This window comes from Ischnura elegans, chromosome 11, assembly GCF_921293095.1.
Source record: "Ischnura elegans chromosome 11, ioIscEleg1.1, whole genome shotgun sequence".
Taxonomy (NCBI): Eukaryota; Metazoa; Arthropoda; class Insecta; order Odonata; family Coenagrionidae; genus Ischnura; species Ischnura elegans.
This window is the reverse complement of record NC_060256.1, coordinates 88,149,043-88,166,888: the sequence shown is the minus strand read 5'-3', so window position 1 is coordinate 88,166,888 and position 17,846 is coordinate 88,149,043. Positions and strand designations below refer to the sequence as shown.

The following is a 17,846-nucleotide window of genomic DNA, read 5'->3' as shown; positions in this document are numbered from 1 at the left end:
ATTCAGAAGTCTTATAGGGACCTAACTATGATATTCATTTCGCACGTGAGCTTTTCATAGTCGGATGCCTCGTTCTGAGTATAATAATTCGTGTAGCCAGCTGGTAAAAACAGTCAGAATTCGTCAGAAATACTTTATGCCAAAAAAAGGACGCTAAATGTTTCCCATGGTGATGAGATCATATTTTTTATCCAGCGTTTGTTAATAAGTTAGTGAATTATGTGAATTATTTCCTTAACAAAGGGGTGAATGGGTGTTAATATGTCGTGGTGGCGAGTCGCGTCGTGATTAGGTTGGGGAGCACGTAAGAAATAAGTACAGATATATAGGGAGCGAACACAGTTTATTGCTGCTCAATGAAATAATTAGTATAGAGGGTGTGAACATACCAATCCAATCAAAGCGTAAGGCCTAACGGGGGGGTGTAGTGAAGGAGGGGGGTGGAAGTACTCACTCTGCGAGGGTGGTGGTGACCCAACTGGAGGTCTCCCGAGGAAGGGGATGGTGACCCGGCGATGAGGTCTCCCGAGGAAGGTAATGGTGACCCAGCGATGAGGTCTCCCGAGGAAGAGGATGGTGACCCGGCGATGAGGTCTCCCGAGGAAGGTAATGGTGCAGAGTCCGCGACCGGCAAGGGTGTATTGGCCGAAGGGAGCGCCTCGACGACCCAGCAAGGGGTTCTGCCGTGAGCGAGGAAAAGGCGTAGGCGGGAATGGCCCTGATGCGTCTTCGATGCTCGCTTAAATATTGTTTTTGCCGGGCATCAATGACGCAGGGAGTCGCCCGAAAACCGCTACTCGCGGTTCGTTGACCGGGGTATTCCCTAGGAGCAGGTGCACATGAGCGGGCGGGGAAAGACCAAAGGGGACAAAAGGCGAAGGCGACAAAGTGTCGGGGTATGTTCACCCAAATCCTTCAGGGGTGGACCCCGGCACGCGGGAAAGGCCCAAACGCAGAAGGCGTCGAACGGGATCGTGCCTCTGTGCCGGTCGCTGGGAAAGGGTGAAGGGAGGGGGTGAGCGCATGAGGGGGGTAGGTGGAGGTTCCCTCCCACATCACCCCCTTAGCAAATCAGGCAACGGGGGGGGGGGGGGGGGGGGGGGGGTATGACAATATAAGGAGCATTTAAGGGCACACATGAACGATAAATATTTTAAACAAATGTTTGCAATATAATAAGTGAGTTTACTAAGTGACATTAGAATTAAAATTTAAAAAAAAATTAAATCACAATTATACCACAGTATTTACAAACAAGAGAAATTAACACACTTTAAAACAAAAAAAATAATGTTCATAAGTTTTTGCGTATTGAGTAAGTTACTCTTTAATCACTGTTAGTTTTGGGTTTATTTTTTTAAATAAAAGTTCACTAAGCACAAAAACACTAATTGTTCACTGTTTAGCGGCAGCCCTCTTTCTCCTTTTGTTAAGTTCCCGCCGTCTCTTATTGTGTTGGCGGCGGGAAACCTTTCTTTTTTGGCCCTCCCTCACGCCTTCCATCTCTGCACCGCTCCAATCACTAGCACACAATTGGAGTGTGCACTCCATGGTGCAGTCGTTCGGAGATGGCGGCGGCTGGTGATGGTCGAAGCCATTTCCTGGCGTCGGCGGTCGCTCCGGGGTCGACGGGGGATCCAATACAGCGTCATCGTGGGATGGCTCCCACGTGTGCCATGATACGCAGCATGGAGTGGATTTCGTTAGCTCCATTTCCGGTAGGGCACCTGGTGTTGGGGGCCGCTCTGGGGTAGATGGGATAATCAGGCCGCAACCACAATCATTTGCCCCCCACACTGGCGGGGTAGGTCGCGGCGGTACCTCATCCTCGTCCTCCAGGTCCGATAAGGAGCTGCCAAATATCTCCATTAGCCTGGAAAGGCGTGGACGGGCAATTGGCTGTCGATCCATATCTAGAAAGAATATACAGTCTAAGTGCGTGGCCTTCGCCCAGGGAGAGGTCGAAGGTCATAGCGAGGGGTCTCCCTGGTTTCGGGCGGATGAGGAGAAGGGGTGGCGGATGATTTTTCCTCGGACTCAGGCATAGTTCTCGTTCCACTGAGTTCAGGAAAATAGGGAAGAGGTGGGGGAGTCTCGGAGTCTTCGAGGAATCTTGGAAGTGATGGCTGAGGGTCAGGGGGTAGGGGAAGAAGATTCCTGACGTGTGATATAAGACACCGTCCGTTTTGGACATTTTTAATATCGTAAGAGACCGGACTTCTAATTTTTATCACTTGGTATGGACCTATCCAGCGTGACGCCAACTTCCTACTGGTTCCATTAATAAAATTCATGTTTCGGAGGAGGACCATTTGTCCCACCATGAGTGATGGAAGAGTGAGTCCCTCATTGATCCTCTCTCGTTCACTCTCTAAATTTCTCCGACTGAGTTCTGCGGCCTGTTCGTGAGCCATCTGCAGCCTCCGCCGCAGTACGAGTTCATACGGAAGATCGTCGGCGTATGATATGCCGACAGGCTGGAGAACTGCTTCCCATGGCATATCCATTTCTCGTCCATAGAGTAAATATGAGGGGGTAAATCCCGTAATTCGATTTTTACTATTTCGGTAAACAAATAGGGCAAAATTTAAATGTTCGTCCCAATCTGTGTGATCCTGAGACACATAATGTGAAATAACGGAGGCAAAAGATTGATGCGCCCTTTCTAAGCGACCGTTGGCGGCTGGATTATAAGGAGAAGTACAGATTGCCTTAATGTTCAAAATTTTACATATATTTTTCATTAAATTGGAGGTGAAGTTTGCTCCGCGATCTGTCAGAAGAATTTTCGGCACTCCATGGCGGCAAATGACGGTTTCCACGAAGGCCCGTGCCACCGTCTCTGCCGATTGGTCAGGGATCGCGACTGCTTCCGGGTACCGCGTAAAATAATCTTGGCACGTTAAAATATACTTGTTTCCACGAGAGGACATCGGCATCGGCCCAACAATATCCAGCGCTATCTTCTCCATAGGAAGAGTTGCTTCCGTGACTGGCTGCACAGGTATTTTCTTTACTCCAGCCTTCCGTTTCTTACATGCCAAACAGTTTTTTACGTACTCACGCGTGTCGGAGTAGCATCCATCCCAAAAGAAATGACGTCTCACAATCTCTAGCGTTTTTTCCATTCCGAGATGACCCGCCAAAGGGTTGTCGTGGCAGCGTTTTAATACATATTTCCTCATTACCTTCGGTGCGGCGATCAGAAATCTTGCAGTCGGTGTATCAGGTTCGGCTTTATAGAGAATTCCATCGTCGTCATAGAATAAAGAGGGGTCGTGGTTTCTCGCCAATTCGTGATACGGTTGTAGGTCTGGACATGACGACTGAGCACGAAGTATCATTTCCCTGTCCCAGATTGGTTCGTGGGTGGCCGGCTCCTCGATGAGGTTTACTCCTGGAGTCATTCTTGAGAGAGCGTCTACGTGAGGCAGTTGTATCCCCGGTCTATGTTGGATATCGAATGTATATTCTGAGATCTCCATAATCCAACGCGCAAGACGGGGTTTCGGTTCCTTCAAGGTCAAAAGCCACCGGAGAGGGCGATGGTCGGAATACAGAGTGAAGGCACGCCCGAGAAGGTAAACGCGGAACTTTTTTATCATCTCGACGACTGCTAGACACTCTAGTTCCGTTGCCGAATACTTCTTTTCTTGATCACGTAATTGTCGGCTGGCACAGGCCACAGGGTGCTCTCCATCCTCAAATTCCTGGGAAAGAATTCCTCCCAATGCTCGCGTCGATGCATCCGTGCTGAGAATAAAAGCTCTGGAAAAATCAGGAAATCTCAGAAGCGGGTGAGTGGAGAGTGATCGGCGTAGACTCTCAAATGCCTTCTGCTGCTCTTCTCTCCAATTGAAATCATTTCCTTTTTTAATTAATTTGGTGAGATTGCTAGAGAGACTTGCAAAATTTGGTATAAACTTTCTATAATAACCAACCAATCCAAGGAAAGATTGCAATGTCTGTACGTTTGTAGGCACAGGAAAATTTCGGATGGCTTCTACTTTGCTTTCATCGGGCTGGATTCCGCCTGCAGATACCACATGCCCCAAAAAGTTGACTCGCTTATGGAAAAAATGGCACTTCTGAGGTTTGAGACGCAGATTTGCACTCCTGAGTCTGCCAAATACTTCTCGAAGACCGTTGATGTGCTCTTCTGGAGTTGAATCGTATCGGATAATGTCATCTAAATAACAGGCGCATCCCCTGTTAATTAGTCCTTTTAATACTTGAGTCATCAGGCGCATGAAGGTAGACGGAGCATTAGCAAGTCCGAAGCTCATGCGATTGCACTCATAATGGCCGGAAGGGGTGCTAAATGCGGTGTATTCTTTACTCTGGCTGTCCATTTCAACCTGCCAATACCCACTGCAGAGATCCATCGTAGAGAAAAATTTCGCTCCGCCCAGCTGGTCAAAAGTTTCTTCAATGTTTGGCAATGGAAAAACTTCCTTCTTCGTCACTCTATTTAGCGCACGGTAATCGATGCAGGGGCGGTATTTAACAGGAGCGCTTGGAGTGGAATTCCGTTTGACTAAAATAATTGGTGCCGCCCATGAGCTCGTAGAGGGCGATATGACGCCTTGAGCCAGCATACTATTAATTTCTTCCTCTAAGACAGGTCTGAGAGCGTGGGGGACGCGGTACGGTTGTTTCTTGATTGGCTGCGCGTCTCCGACGTCGATTACATGCTTCACTATATTTGTACATCCTAGGGGAATATTGCCATGAGTGAATATGTCCGAATATTCCAAAATGACACTTTTTAAAGGTTCAAGAACTTCTTCTGGTACATTTTCGAACTGAAATAGTGATAGTATTGAATCTTGCTTCGTTTCATTTGGCCATAATTCAGAGTCTTCTTGCATGTCGGCATTCACGGAGAGAACCAGATATTCGCCGTTTTCGCTACCAATTTCGTCGATTGAAATTTGTGTGCCACATGTCACGGTCTGCTCACAGTTAGAAATATTTCCAAGTAGAATATTTACTCCACCGTCATCAGCGACTTTAGCTAGGGATGGAATTACGAGAATATCTTCCTCCAATCCTTCCACTAATACCTCTTTCCCGGCTAATTCGTGATTCCAAGCCGTTGTTAGCATAAACGTATAGGGAGGAATTTTTAATCGTTTTTTAATGTTTGCCTTTTGAGAAATTACTGCATTTTCCATCATTGCACACGCATTGTCGGTTACGGCTGAATAGTTCTCTGCACTGTGATTTTCTTCGACGGACACGTTGGAGTTGACTGATCTCTTTTTACCTTTGCTAGATTCTTCCCCTATTTCCACATTTTCTTCCACACTAAAGATTGCGGTATCCCCTGTAAAATCGTCAGCTTCAAAGGTATTCCTGACTGGTGTCTTCAACGGTCCTTTTCTCTCAATAGCCAATCCTCCGTTTGCAGCAAGATCGTCCTGTACTTGCCTCTCGGCAATAAAGATAGCGGTTCGCCCTACTTTATCGTCAACACTCAAAACATTCCCAATAGAAGTCTCTGACGGTATGGCCCTGCCGTCGCCTATCTTTACATTCTTTCCAGGTATATCTTGCGCTTGCCTCTCAGCTGGGGGGATGACTATTTCTTCTAATTTATTGTCAGCACTTAACGTATTCACATGGTAAATCTCGGTTTGCACGGCCAAATCATCATGTTTTTCTCGTTCATCTTCTCGAGTTCCTGTACTATCTTCATGCAGTGACTCTTTTTGTTCATTTCTTGAAAACAGTTGATCTGATTTTTCTCCTGATTCAGTCTCCAAAATGTGATCTAAGCCCTCAGGCAATTCATCAAACTTAATTAAATCTTCGTATGATACTGAAGTACTCTGAGGTTTCAATGGCATTGGTAGTAGTGTGTTATTTTCTCGGAGGTCAAATTCCGGCGACTTAGAGGACATTAAATCCGTATTTACGGTGGGGGTCATATGCGAAATATGAGTGCTAGTGCCTTGCAGAGCCGAATCATCGAAGGAAATTAAATCTATTTCCCTTGACGAAACGGTCTTTTGACGGAGCGTGACTTCATGTCCTGAGGTTACTTTAATACTGCGACGGTCTAAGCATATCTGACTTCCATAGCGTGTCATGAAATCCAATCCAATGATTCCGTCGTAAGTAGTCTCGCCCAAATCTACAATCAAAGCGTCATGGGAATAACAGGTATTGTCAATCAAAAACGGAACGTAACTTTGCCCTGTGACTTTTAATGAGTGACCAGAGGCGCTCTTGATTGGGCGATGATAAGGTAAAACTTCAAGGGCATAGAATGGAAAAACTTTTTGATGCACAATCGTTACTGCTGCGCCTGTGTCTACTAAAAATTCGCAGGATCTTCCAAAAATATTGATTGTCAGAGTCATGCCCGCTGCAGGTAGAACTGCCAATATTAACTCATCCCCGACCCCGCGGCCGGGGTTGGTCCATTTCCCTGGGCGCTCAATGCCTGTTTAGAGGGGCAATCTAAGGGGCGGTGACCGGATTTCTTGCAGAGGCCGCAACAGACTAGAGCACACTCTCTTGATAAATGCGTGCTTTCTCCACAATTGAAGCAGCGTCGCGTTCTTGAGCGGCAATTCCGAGAGAAATGCCCTTCGCGCCCGCAGGAATAGCAACTGCGACTGAGATTTACTCTTTCTCCGGTCATAGTAGGCTCAACACGAGGACGAGGTGGTGCCGAAGTGCAGTAGGCTTGTGAATTGCCATCACTGCGGATGCGGTTTACTTGTAGGAGGTGGTGGGAGTGCAAATATCCAGAAGGGACTCCGTTGGAAGAGTTTCCATACATGGCGTTCACCGAAGCGTCACGTTGATGTAGAGGCGGATAATGGGAATCCAAGGGCTTCGCTGCATAATTTCGAACATTAAATTCTTCATTCAGGGCAAAATCTTCGGCTTCTAACATATTTTTAGGATTTCTCACTTGTACGAAACGACCTATCTCCTCACGTAAGCCTAGCATAAACTGCATAAGGAGCCTGTTTTCCAACATTGCCGTGGCTCCCTCTGATACAGGATTTGCAATTGATTCCCTTAGCTGCCTTGAAATTTTTCTTAGGCGTGTCGCGAAACTTGAAACGGACTCTAGAGGCTGCTGAACACAATTGGAAAACATTCGTTCTAAGGAGAGTGGCGAGATACGACATGCAAATCTTCGTTTGAGAAATGTGGAGAAATTTTCAAAGCTTTCAACTACATGAGGGTTGGCTGATACATATTCAGCGGCAGAACCACTCAAACGCAAGCGAGCAATGCAGAGCGTTTGCTGTTCAGTCCAAGCACTCAAATGACTAGTTATTTTCAATCCTTCTAAAAAGGTGTCTACGGAGATGCTATCGTCACCACTAAAATTGGGTATGAAATACACTTGACTGCCTAAGGCATTATTTGGAATAGGTAAACGTGTTGATGCAAGTGAATCCACATTGCTTTCGGTGGTAGGTGGATTAATTGAATTAATCATTGGCTCGAAGTCAATAAAGTTTGTTAAGGGTTGACGAACACTAGATGAATATGGGAAAAGAGCGGATGACGAGTCTTGGATAAACGGATTCATGATGAGAAACAATAGTAATTACAACGATTAATTTATACTTATACACTGGAATCCAGGAAGAGATGCACACCTCACATTGAGCAACAAAACTATTGTTATAAAAAGTTCGACTCCCATTCACAAAAAAAATTCACAAATTTCGTACTTTCATTCGTAATTCACACCTGACACCAAATGTCGTGGTGGCGAGTCGCGTCGTGATTAGGTTGGGGAGCACGTAAGAAATAAGTACAGATATATAGGGAGCGAACACAGTTTATTGCTGCTCAATGAAATAATTAGTATAGAGGGTGTGAACATACCAATCCAATCAAAGCGTAAGGCCTAACGGGGGGGTGTAGTGAAGGAGGGGGGTGGAAGTACTCACTCTGCGAGGGTGGTGGTGACCCAACTGGAGGTCTCCCGAGGAAGGGGATGGTGACCCGGCGATGAGGTCTCCCGAGGAAGGTAATGGTGACCCAGCGATGAGGTCTCCCGAGGAAGAGGATGGTGACCCGGCGATGAGGTCTCCCGAGGAAGGTAATGGTGCAGAGTCCGCGACCGGCAAGGGTGTATTGGCCGAAGGGAGCGCCTCGACGACCCAGCAAGGGGTTCTGCCGTGAGCGAGGAAAAGGCGTAGGCGGGAATGGCCCTGATGCGTCTTCGATGCTCGCTTAAATATTGTTTTTGCCGGGCATCAATGACGCAGGGAGTCGCCCGAAAACCGCTACTCGCGGTTCGTTGACCGGGGTATTCCCTAGGAGCAGGTGCACATGAGCGGGCGGGGAAAGACCAAAGGGGACAAAAGGCGAAGGCGACAAAGTGTCGGGGTATGTTCACCCAAATCCTTCAGGGGTGGACCCCGGCACGCGGGAAAGGCCCAAACGCAGAAGGCGTCGAACGGGATCGTGCCTCTGTGCCGGTCGCTGGGAAAGGGTGAAGGGAGGGGGTGAGCGCATGAGGGGGGTAGGTGGAGGTTCCCTCCCACAAATATACAATGGAAAAAAACCTTGAGTTCCTAAAATCTGAAAGCATGACGCAAATAATTGATCATTAAACTTGGCTGGTAATTAAAATTGGGCTAAGCACCTCTTGCTGCGATAAAGCGTTAAAGAGACGTTAATTCGATTAGGCTGCGAGCCGCTAGAGACTCGGATTCTACGCGCTACTATGATTGAAATTTTCCGAATAGATAGGTGAAATCTACACGCCTATTTTGGCGGCTCTTGGGGCAGTAAGTAGACGTTGAAGTCCTTTTTTGTTCCATTTTAGCGATATTTATCAATTTAAGCGATTCCCACATTCTATGTGAAGCCGTCAGTAGGTGATCAATTGAGATGGAGTTGCGCTAGCCAATCGAAGGGAAGAACGGTTCATCTTAGGCATTCTTTTCACCATCAATTAATAAGGTGAGTCTAAAGCTCATTCCAATCAACGCCATTTGCACAGGATTAACACGAATCCAGGCCCTGTTTTAGTCAAATATGGCTGTTTTTTTCTGGCACAATAGGGTGGTTTCCTATTATTTTTTTATTACCTAAATCGAAAGATTATTACTCCTGGAGTACGCATTTCACGCTCTTGGATTTTAGAATGACGATATATAGTTTTCGCGATCAAACGAAAAGTGAAAATTTTCAAGCGCGCGAAAACGCGACGGCTAAGTAGAAATGATGGGAAAAGTCCGTGTGACGTATTTCTGGTTCCCGCTGCCGCCCTGTGAGGTGACCTTGAGGCGAGGCTTGAGCACTGATACGACGCAGGCTGCTAGCAGGTAGCAGAGTACACTGCTTGCAGGTCCTCTTGGCTCTTGGCTTAAATGAGGATTATTAATACCCTATCAAACAAAGGGAACTTTCCGAAAATAGGCAATACTAATAGGTGATTATTAAGAGATGTTTCCCTGAGCTCTTTGCCTCATGCATGCATTGGTAATATTAGACGATGTTAAACTCCTGACTACTCGTATAGCATCTGGGCCCCTGTGACGTCACGTGGAATGGCATCGCATGGCCACCAATCTGGCCGTTTTCAAATGAGGTTAAAATTGACCATTGCCATTCGTTTAAACTGGGATTTCTAAAACGAAATAATTTTTATATTATGAAAAACCTAATGGCGGGTAACGAATAGCAATCAATGCCTTTCGTTTTCTTTGATGAAGGAAACTACCCTATTGTTATAATACTCTACCAACTTAAGCTTGTAGAATCAAGGTCATTCAGTGGTTTCTTCTATTGCTGATTTTCTTGAGTAATAATGGTTACTGCATCATGTTAGGTACTTAAGTCAATAACGTGTACTTTGTGAACAAGTTTCGGAGTTTTACTCATCTCTTACAGATTTTTTCATTTTTAATTTGAAATACAGTGGAAACTCGATGAGAAGCGTCTTAAGGGAAAGAGGGTAGCAATCGTGTTCTCAAGGTAATTTAGCCTATCAGTCGTGTTATCGAGGTTAATGGAATTAATAAATCCCTTAATAAAGTATTCTATTGTCTAGAGCAGTAGTTCCCAACTGGTGGTGCACGTACCTCTTGGGGGTACGCAATGAACCACTCGGGGATACACCGAAAAAAATCGTTAATGGCTGACGCCTGGAACTACGTGTCTCTTAGCCAGGATATATGTACACATATTGTATGGGGTATTTAAAACAAAGTTTCTTTATAGCTAAAAGTGTAACCTACCCGTAGTGAAATTCTGTAATAAAATGTGCACGTAACATTTTTTGTGGTACAATATTAGTTTTGTATATATAGAGGGGTGCGGGAGGCAAAAAAGGTTGGGAACCGCTTCTCTATAGTCATAAAAGTCGTGTTATCGAGGTTAACTTCTCAAAGCGGCTTGTTATAGGGGTTCTGAGTTACGTTTTTGAAATGGAAAAAATATGTGTCATTGAGGCTGTTTGCAAACCTAATAATAGTCGCGTCATAGAGGTTAATTTAACATTATGCGTTACGGGAGTTTCATGATAAGATTTGAAGATTGCTCTTGTAACTGAAGTTTTCGTGTTATTGCAGGTCGTGAAAGCGAGTTTCTACCGTACGATTACTTTTTTTCGCAATCGGAAGAAAAAAATCAGTTACCGTTTCGGTGACGGAAAAGACGGCCCACAGCGAAAAGGAAGTTTAAAGAGGTCGTGTGCTAATGAGGAAATGAGTTCCTTTACTGTAACGTATTTTTTCTTCAGAGGTAGTCTTTTCCTCTGCTTTCCACTGCTTGTTTATGTAAGATCGAAATCGTATGGCAGCGGTGGCGATGTCGGAACCTTCAACTGTTCGTCCAGTTTCTCCTTTTCTCACGGGGATAACGCGCAAATATCAACCGAAAGGGAAAGGACGGAATTAGCATGACCAGCCAAGGGTGACATAGGTGGAAAAGCGAAACACCGGACTCCCTCCCTTGCGGAGAGCAAACAAGTGAAGCGAGCAAATGAAGACGTATTCCTACGTCTATGGCTGACCTTCTATGCCCGAGTGGGACGCGCTCTTCAGCCTCAAGGGATAATGAAATGGATCGCGAAACGCCAGGGTCTCCGGGAAGGGTGCGGTTAGGATTCGAGGAAAGAATAGGAGGTCGTCTGTTGTCCATGTGTCGCTCCGTTGTTGTTGTTGTTGTACCGTGGGGACTGCTTAAGCGTGTAATTGGGGAACAATGTGGGTAATGGGCGAGCATCTCCAGTGTCGTTTGGATGTCGCCATGGTTCGCTCAATTGAGGGTGCCTTTCGGACCCTGAGTGCTTTCAAATATGCCGACGCGTCAGGGGTGGCAGAGTCTTCGGAAACAGCTGCAGGTACCTCTAGGTGGATTATCATGACAGTTTTTCAATAACAATAATATTAACTCCTCGCCAAAGTTAAAAATCAAACGTTAACTTCAGTTTACGAGCGTGATGCGCCCGCTACCAGCGGGCTTCCCCCGCTCTTCTCAATGCAGGTCTACAGAGGGATAGGCGCGTTTCTAATTTTAAAATGTAGAAAAAGGCAGGGTCTTATGTACAAATTTAATTGGAATGTTCATGTTCAAATTGAGGTCAGAGGTCCTCTTTAAACACTACGTAGGAAGTAATTACACTATCCTCTGTTAATACTTGTATGTTGAAAGCGCGTTATATTGTAAAAAATTTAATGTTGAAAGCGCGTCATATTGCAAAAAATATAATAATATGTATCTGAAACTAAATTGGTATCAATTAAATATCCTGAAATAAAGGTTCGCTCTGCACCATGGAGTAAGATGCGGATTCTTTTCACAACATTGGACGCAATTTATTGCCCAATTTGGAATTCAGAACAGGGTCTATTTTCTCGCGGCCAATCTCCAATCAGAAGTCAGTTATGTTGACTTCTAGTAGCCAAAACAAGAAGCTCTATGCGAAAAACATCCGGTTTGGCTGTAAAGCATTGATTTTGTTCCAAAATTTCGCTTGAAGTTTCTAAAATGTGGACGAAAGAAGTTTTCTCACTATTGATTGAAGCGTACAAACCACACGAATGCTTATTCCACGAATAATACAAAAAAGAGGATCTTCAAGTCGGCCTCTTAATGTGCTGTCACCCACCATGCATTTAAATGGGTTTACTTAAGTCGCCGCTCGTGTTGCTAGCGGACAAATTGATCCGGGTTACACGGGAAAGTAAGGTATAATTAGGGGTATTAACCGAAAGGGCATAGCCGGATAAGAAGGTGAAAAGTCCCCCCTCCCGGATCTTTCCCGTACTTGGGGTATGCGATTTGGGATCAAATAGGACAAACCTCCCCATATTTCCAGCCCGCTATGTGCCCACCAGGGCCGGCTAGATCGAAAATACGATTTGCACTCTTTTTTAAATATCTCGGTCAAAAATACATATTTTTTAATGCGGTTTTCGGCATTTGAAACCTTATTTAATGGCACATGTTTTCAATTTTTTTCAAGAACTTCGGGCGGGGAAAGAAGATATGGCGTCGATTTGAAAATTTCTAATGCAAGTTTTCATAAAATTTTCTTGAGAGGGCCAAAAAGAAAAAACGTTTTCTGGAAGTGATTTTTAATACCCTTCGACTGGCGTATTGGAAATACAACTTTTAGGTGGTGGAACATCGCGAAAAATGCGATTGAAAATATGCGATTTTGGCCATTTGGCTCTATGCTCTGACCCTCCATAACACCCATTTTTAGTTATTATAGTATTGTACCGATTAAGGTGCTCACCACAGAGACAGAATTGTATTGATACTGGTTCCAAAAACGCCTTCAGGGCCCTTGAAAACGCCCGAGTAAGCTAAAAAGAATTTCCCTGCTTCCAACCCCCTCCGTCATTCCTTTCAATGAGAATTTATTGAACTTCCTCAATGTCCTTATCAGATGTAAATTCATTGAAATTACCTCACCTATGCTAAGCTATGTGGATATCATTATAACTTTATGATAGCTGTTTGCTGAAATGAAAAAAAAATATGGGTTTCAACTTTTTCCCAGTCGGCATACAAATAAAAAAAATCTGGTGAACAGTAACTAGCCGAAAAGATGAATTTTCACCATACAATTTTATATTGACTCGAGGATGTAAATGAAAATCGCTCTTGAAAGGTTATTCGTCATCCTCTAAATATTCATTGATGCATGTTATTACGTTGTCCGTCAAAACAAATGCTAGTTAAAATCTTATTTAATATTACTTAATAAAATCAAGGTCTTGCGATTTAATCTTGGTACTGCCCGTAGGATAAATAATAAATTGTTGCTGCTATATGAGCGCAACACCCTATTCTTCTATTCCATTACCACAGTCACAGAAATATCTCAATATGCTGCCCCATACGATGCCAATCGCTGTAATTATATTCTAAATAAAAATTATAGTTCCTTATATTTTAATGATATTTTTCCTTAATAATAACAATACCTACCCGTCTTAATTTAGCCCCGAAATCACAATTTATTCAATTCTTTAGTCGTTAACTGAGCTCACATGCCTTTCAGCGTCGGCATCAGCACGCTTAACTCTAAATCATCTTCTAAATATGACACAACATCCCGAAGTCCTCTATCCAGAATCAAAATGTCACCTTTTTTCATGAAATTAATCTGGATATGCCGATTTCAAGATTGATTTTAGAGAATCGGCATCATTTTGATTGGCCAAAAAGGGTCCAGGCATAACAATCACAACGCATCAAGGGTAAAAATAGGGAATGGTTTACAAAGAGGAGCTAGTACTGTTCATGTTTCCGGTTTGGAGCTTAAAAAGAAAAACTATCAGCCCTTGAGTGACTGACCTAATATTCGAATATCTCGCCGACGTTAACACACTAAGTAACTGTGTTACTTGGTCCCATGACAAACCAGTAAAAGTTCGCGGACAATCAGTTCTCTAGAAAAAGGAAGTCACTAAGTTTCGCCGTCAAACTGCGGTTAGATAAATATTCGACTTTGTCCACAAATAGACGAATTTTAGAAACATGCAAGGAAATACTTATGCAGTAGATACGGAAAGTGGGAATTTCATAGGTAAAAACCGCTTATCATGTAGATAACCTTTACAGACCACATTTTTGAAAGAAATGATCAACCTCCACCCCCTTCAATCTAGCTTATACGGGAACAGGATGGAGGTAATTTGTAGCGGTATATCCACAAATGAAACAACACTTGCGTGTAGATACAACGCGGGGAAAACTCAAATCGAGCTCATTTTCTTAATCTGAATTCTTACATTCCGGCAGTTTTCGGAGGCCCTTAAGCCATTTTCGGCACCAGTATCAATACAATTCCCTCCCTGTGGTGAGCACTTTAATCGGTACAATACTATAATAACTAAAAATGGGTGTTATGGAGGGTCAGAGCATAGAGCCAAATGGCCAAAATCGCATATTTTCAATCGCATTTTTCGCGATGTTCCACCACCTAAAAGTTGTAATTCCAATACGCCAGTCGAAAGGTATTAAAAATCACTTCCAGAAAACGTTTTTTCTTTTTGGCCCTCTCAAGAAAATTTTATGAAAACTTGCAATAGAAATTTTCAAATCGACGCCATATCTTCTTTCCCCGCCCGAAGTTCTTGAAAAAAATTGAAAACATGTGCCATTAAATAAGGTTTCAAATGCCGAAAACCGCATTAAAAAATATGTATTTTTGACCGAGATATTTAAAAAAGAGTGCAAATCGTATTTTCGATCTAGCCGGCCCTGGTGGGCACATAGCGGGCTGGAAATATGGGGAGGTTTGTCCTATTTGATCCCAAATCGCATACCCCAAGTACGGGAAAGATCCGGGAGGGGGGACTTTTCACCTTCTTATCCGGCTATGCCCTTTATACACATGATGATGGTGCGATGAATCAAATTCGTTACTTTCCAATGCATCCTTGCATTTCCAAACACCATCCTGCAAAATTTTGGAAAAAAGTGGATCGCATTGCACTCGTCACCGCTCCACGGACATTTTTGAAAACCAATTAAAATGCGACCGAAGTGGCAACAGAAATCAGCCTTATGTGGGATGGAATTCGGCCTCCTGTAAGCAGTCTCCTTGGCTCATACAAAGTAAAATCATCGAAGTACAATGGCGTCCTCTAGCGGGACATTAGAACACTACTTCGGCCAATATTGGTGTAAATGTTGATACGTGTCATACTGTACGTAACGCCCAATATTTTAAACAATATTGCGCGCCGATTTATTGGCCAATAAATTGGGAAGTGTCACACGGGCTTAAGCAGTCCTGGGTAGTACGAGATGCCAGGACAGCGGGAGGGAGGGCCTCTCTTATATGACACGCCGACGTCGCACGGCACAATAGAGACGTCTCCCGTTGACCGCAGTGCATTCGGGCGGAAAAGGGGTTTTGTCGTGTTCGAAGGGTGTCGCTCCTCCACGGGGGGTTGAACAGAGAAAGCCCCCGCTCCAAGCCGTCCCTGTTCCCCTACGGATCAGTAGGCGGTCCGCCAAAGAGGCCGCTGAAGTCAATCGGGCGCGCGCTGGACCACGCGTCCAAACAGTTTGTGAAGAAAGGCACTTCGGGAGAGAAAACTGATCGTATCTCCATGTCACGTCGCGTCGATTGAATCGCATTGCGTGTACATCTTAATGCAACAACGAAAGCCGCCACAATAGGGTAGTTTCCTTCATCAAAGAAAACGAAAGGCAATGATTGCGATTCCTTACCCAACATTAGTGTATTCCTATTGTACAAATTATTTGGTTTTAGAAATACCGGTTTAGACGAATGGCAATGGTCAATTTTTATCCTCATTTGAAAAAGGCCAGATTGGCGCCCATGCGATTCCACTCCACGTGACGTCACAGGGTCATAGTTTCTATACGAGTATATGGGAGCTCTACATCGTCTGAGATTACTAATGCATGCATGAGGCACAGAGCTCAGGGAAACATGTCTTGATAATCACACATTAAAAATACCAAAGTTCGGAAAGTTTCCTTCGTTTGATAGGGGAATAATAATCCTTATTTAAGCCAAGCGCTACCAGCTCGCAAGGTGCTCAGCTACCTGCTGGCATCCTGTGTCGTATCAGCGCTCAAAGCCTCACCCCAAGGTCACCTCACTTGCGGCAGCGGGAACCAGAACGACGTCACACGGAGTTTTCCCAGCATTCATACTTAGCCGTCGTGTTTTCGCGCGCTTGAAAATTTTCACTTTTCATTTAATCGCGAAATATAGATATCGTCATTTCAAAATCTAAAAGCGTGAAATGCGTACTCCAGGAGTAATAATCTTTCGATTTAGGCAATAAAAAATAATAGGAAACCACCCTATTGTCCTATGTGGTTATAATAGTGGTGTTGTGCAGTGGCGCAGCGAGGGTGGGGTTTAGGGTTTAAAAAGCCCCCCAGAGCTCAGAGAAATTTTTAAGTTTAATCCATTTTACTTATTTGGATAGTATTACTTGTAGAATAGTTTTAAGATTAATCTAATATTCCCCAGAAAGCCGCAAAACTCGCCATTTTGAACCATTATTCTTACATTTTTTCTGGAGGAGGCCTCAGGCAACCACTTCTTTCCCTAGTGGGTATGCAATACTCCCACACCCGTAAGTACTACTTGCTCCTAAAATCCCCCCTAGCCTTAATACTAAGCTGCGCCCCTGGTGTTAGGGGCACTAGCCGTCAACATGAAGTTGAATGCATTTTATAGGAATTTAAGTGTGCTATGTTGTGATTTTGGCCTACGTAATTTTGATGCCGTGTTATTTTTGATACTTCTGATATTCCGCCGAAAATACAAATTCAGTTAATTTCAGCAACAAAGTTTCGGCCTCGGTAGCGGAGGGTAAATTATTCGTATGCTAATCCGAAGGTCACGGGTTCGATTCCCGCATAGGTAAGTTACCTCTCTCCAGAACATGGGTATTCGTACTTGAACAGTTGTTAGCTGTTGATATCCTCGATGCAAAGACTATTGCGAGGTCTATTTAGGGTGTGCGGAAATTAAAATTTAAATGAAAAATACTTGCCCCCATTTTTTTGGTAGCTCGGTTGATTGGATGATGGCTGAACCACTTGTACGAGCCGTATGTAAGGAATTTATGTGCTTAAGGAGAATAAACGGATGGTGTAACCGCATCCCTTAGATTAAATCGCGTCGCGGGTGCATCTGCATCTAATTGTGACACCGCAAGCTGCCTCAATAGGTGTATATGATTTGGGGTGTTAGCGCACTACCAGTCAAACTGAAATTAATGCATATCATAGATATTGAAGTGTTCTCTGTAATAAATGTGGCGTAGCGCGTAGGTAAATTCGTTTTCTTATGGCCTTTGATATTCCGCCGAAAAAACAATTTCTTGCCCCAAGTTGTTCGGTTGGGTAGTTTCCTCCATCAAAGAAAACGAAATGCATTGATTGCTATTCGTTACTCACCATTAGCGTTTTCATAATATACAATTTATTTGGTTTTAGAAATCCCAGTGTAGACGAATGGCAATGATGAATTTTAACCTCATTTGAAAAAGGCCAGATTGGCGCCCATGCGATGCCACTCCACGTGACGTCACAGGACCTAGTTTCTAAACGAGGAGATAGTAGTTTTACATCGTCTGAGATTACCAATACATGCATGAGTCACAGAGCTCAGGAAAACATCTCTTAATAATCACTTATTAAAATTGTCTAAGGTCGGAAAGTTTCCTTCGTTTGATAAGGTAGTAATTATCCATGTTTAAGCTAAGCGCTACCTGCTAGCAGGGTACTCTGCTACCTGCTAGCAGCCTGCGTCGTATCAGCGCTCAAGCGTCGCCTCAAGGTAACCGCACAGGCGGCAGCGGGAACCAGTAATACGTCACACGGACTTTTCCCATCATTCT

The 17,846-nt window shown here is 44.2% G+C and overlaps 1 protein-coding gene across 1 annotated transcript in view; it reads right to left on the bottom strand.

Annotated features, from left to right (window-relative positions):
• Window positions 1–1,395: 1,395 nt before the first annotated feature.
• The window catches only part of LOC124167660, a 78,397-nt gene continuing 61,946 nt past the window's right edge, over window positions 1,396–17,846 (bottom strand). Inside the window, exons 2-3 of the mRNA XM_046545645.1 lie at window positions 7,929–8,387; window positions 1,396–1,873 (exon numbers count right to left, since the gene is read on the bottom strand). Of these exons, the coding sequence (XP_046401601.1) occupies window positions 1,396–1,873; window positions 7,929–8,387 (937 nt within the window). The remainder of the gene's footprint in view (window positions 1,874–7,928; window positions 8,388–17,846) is intronic.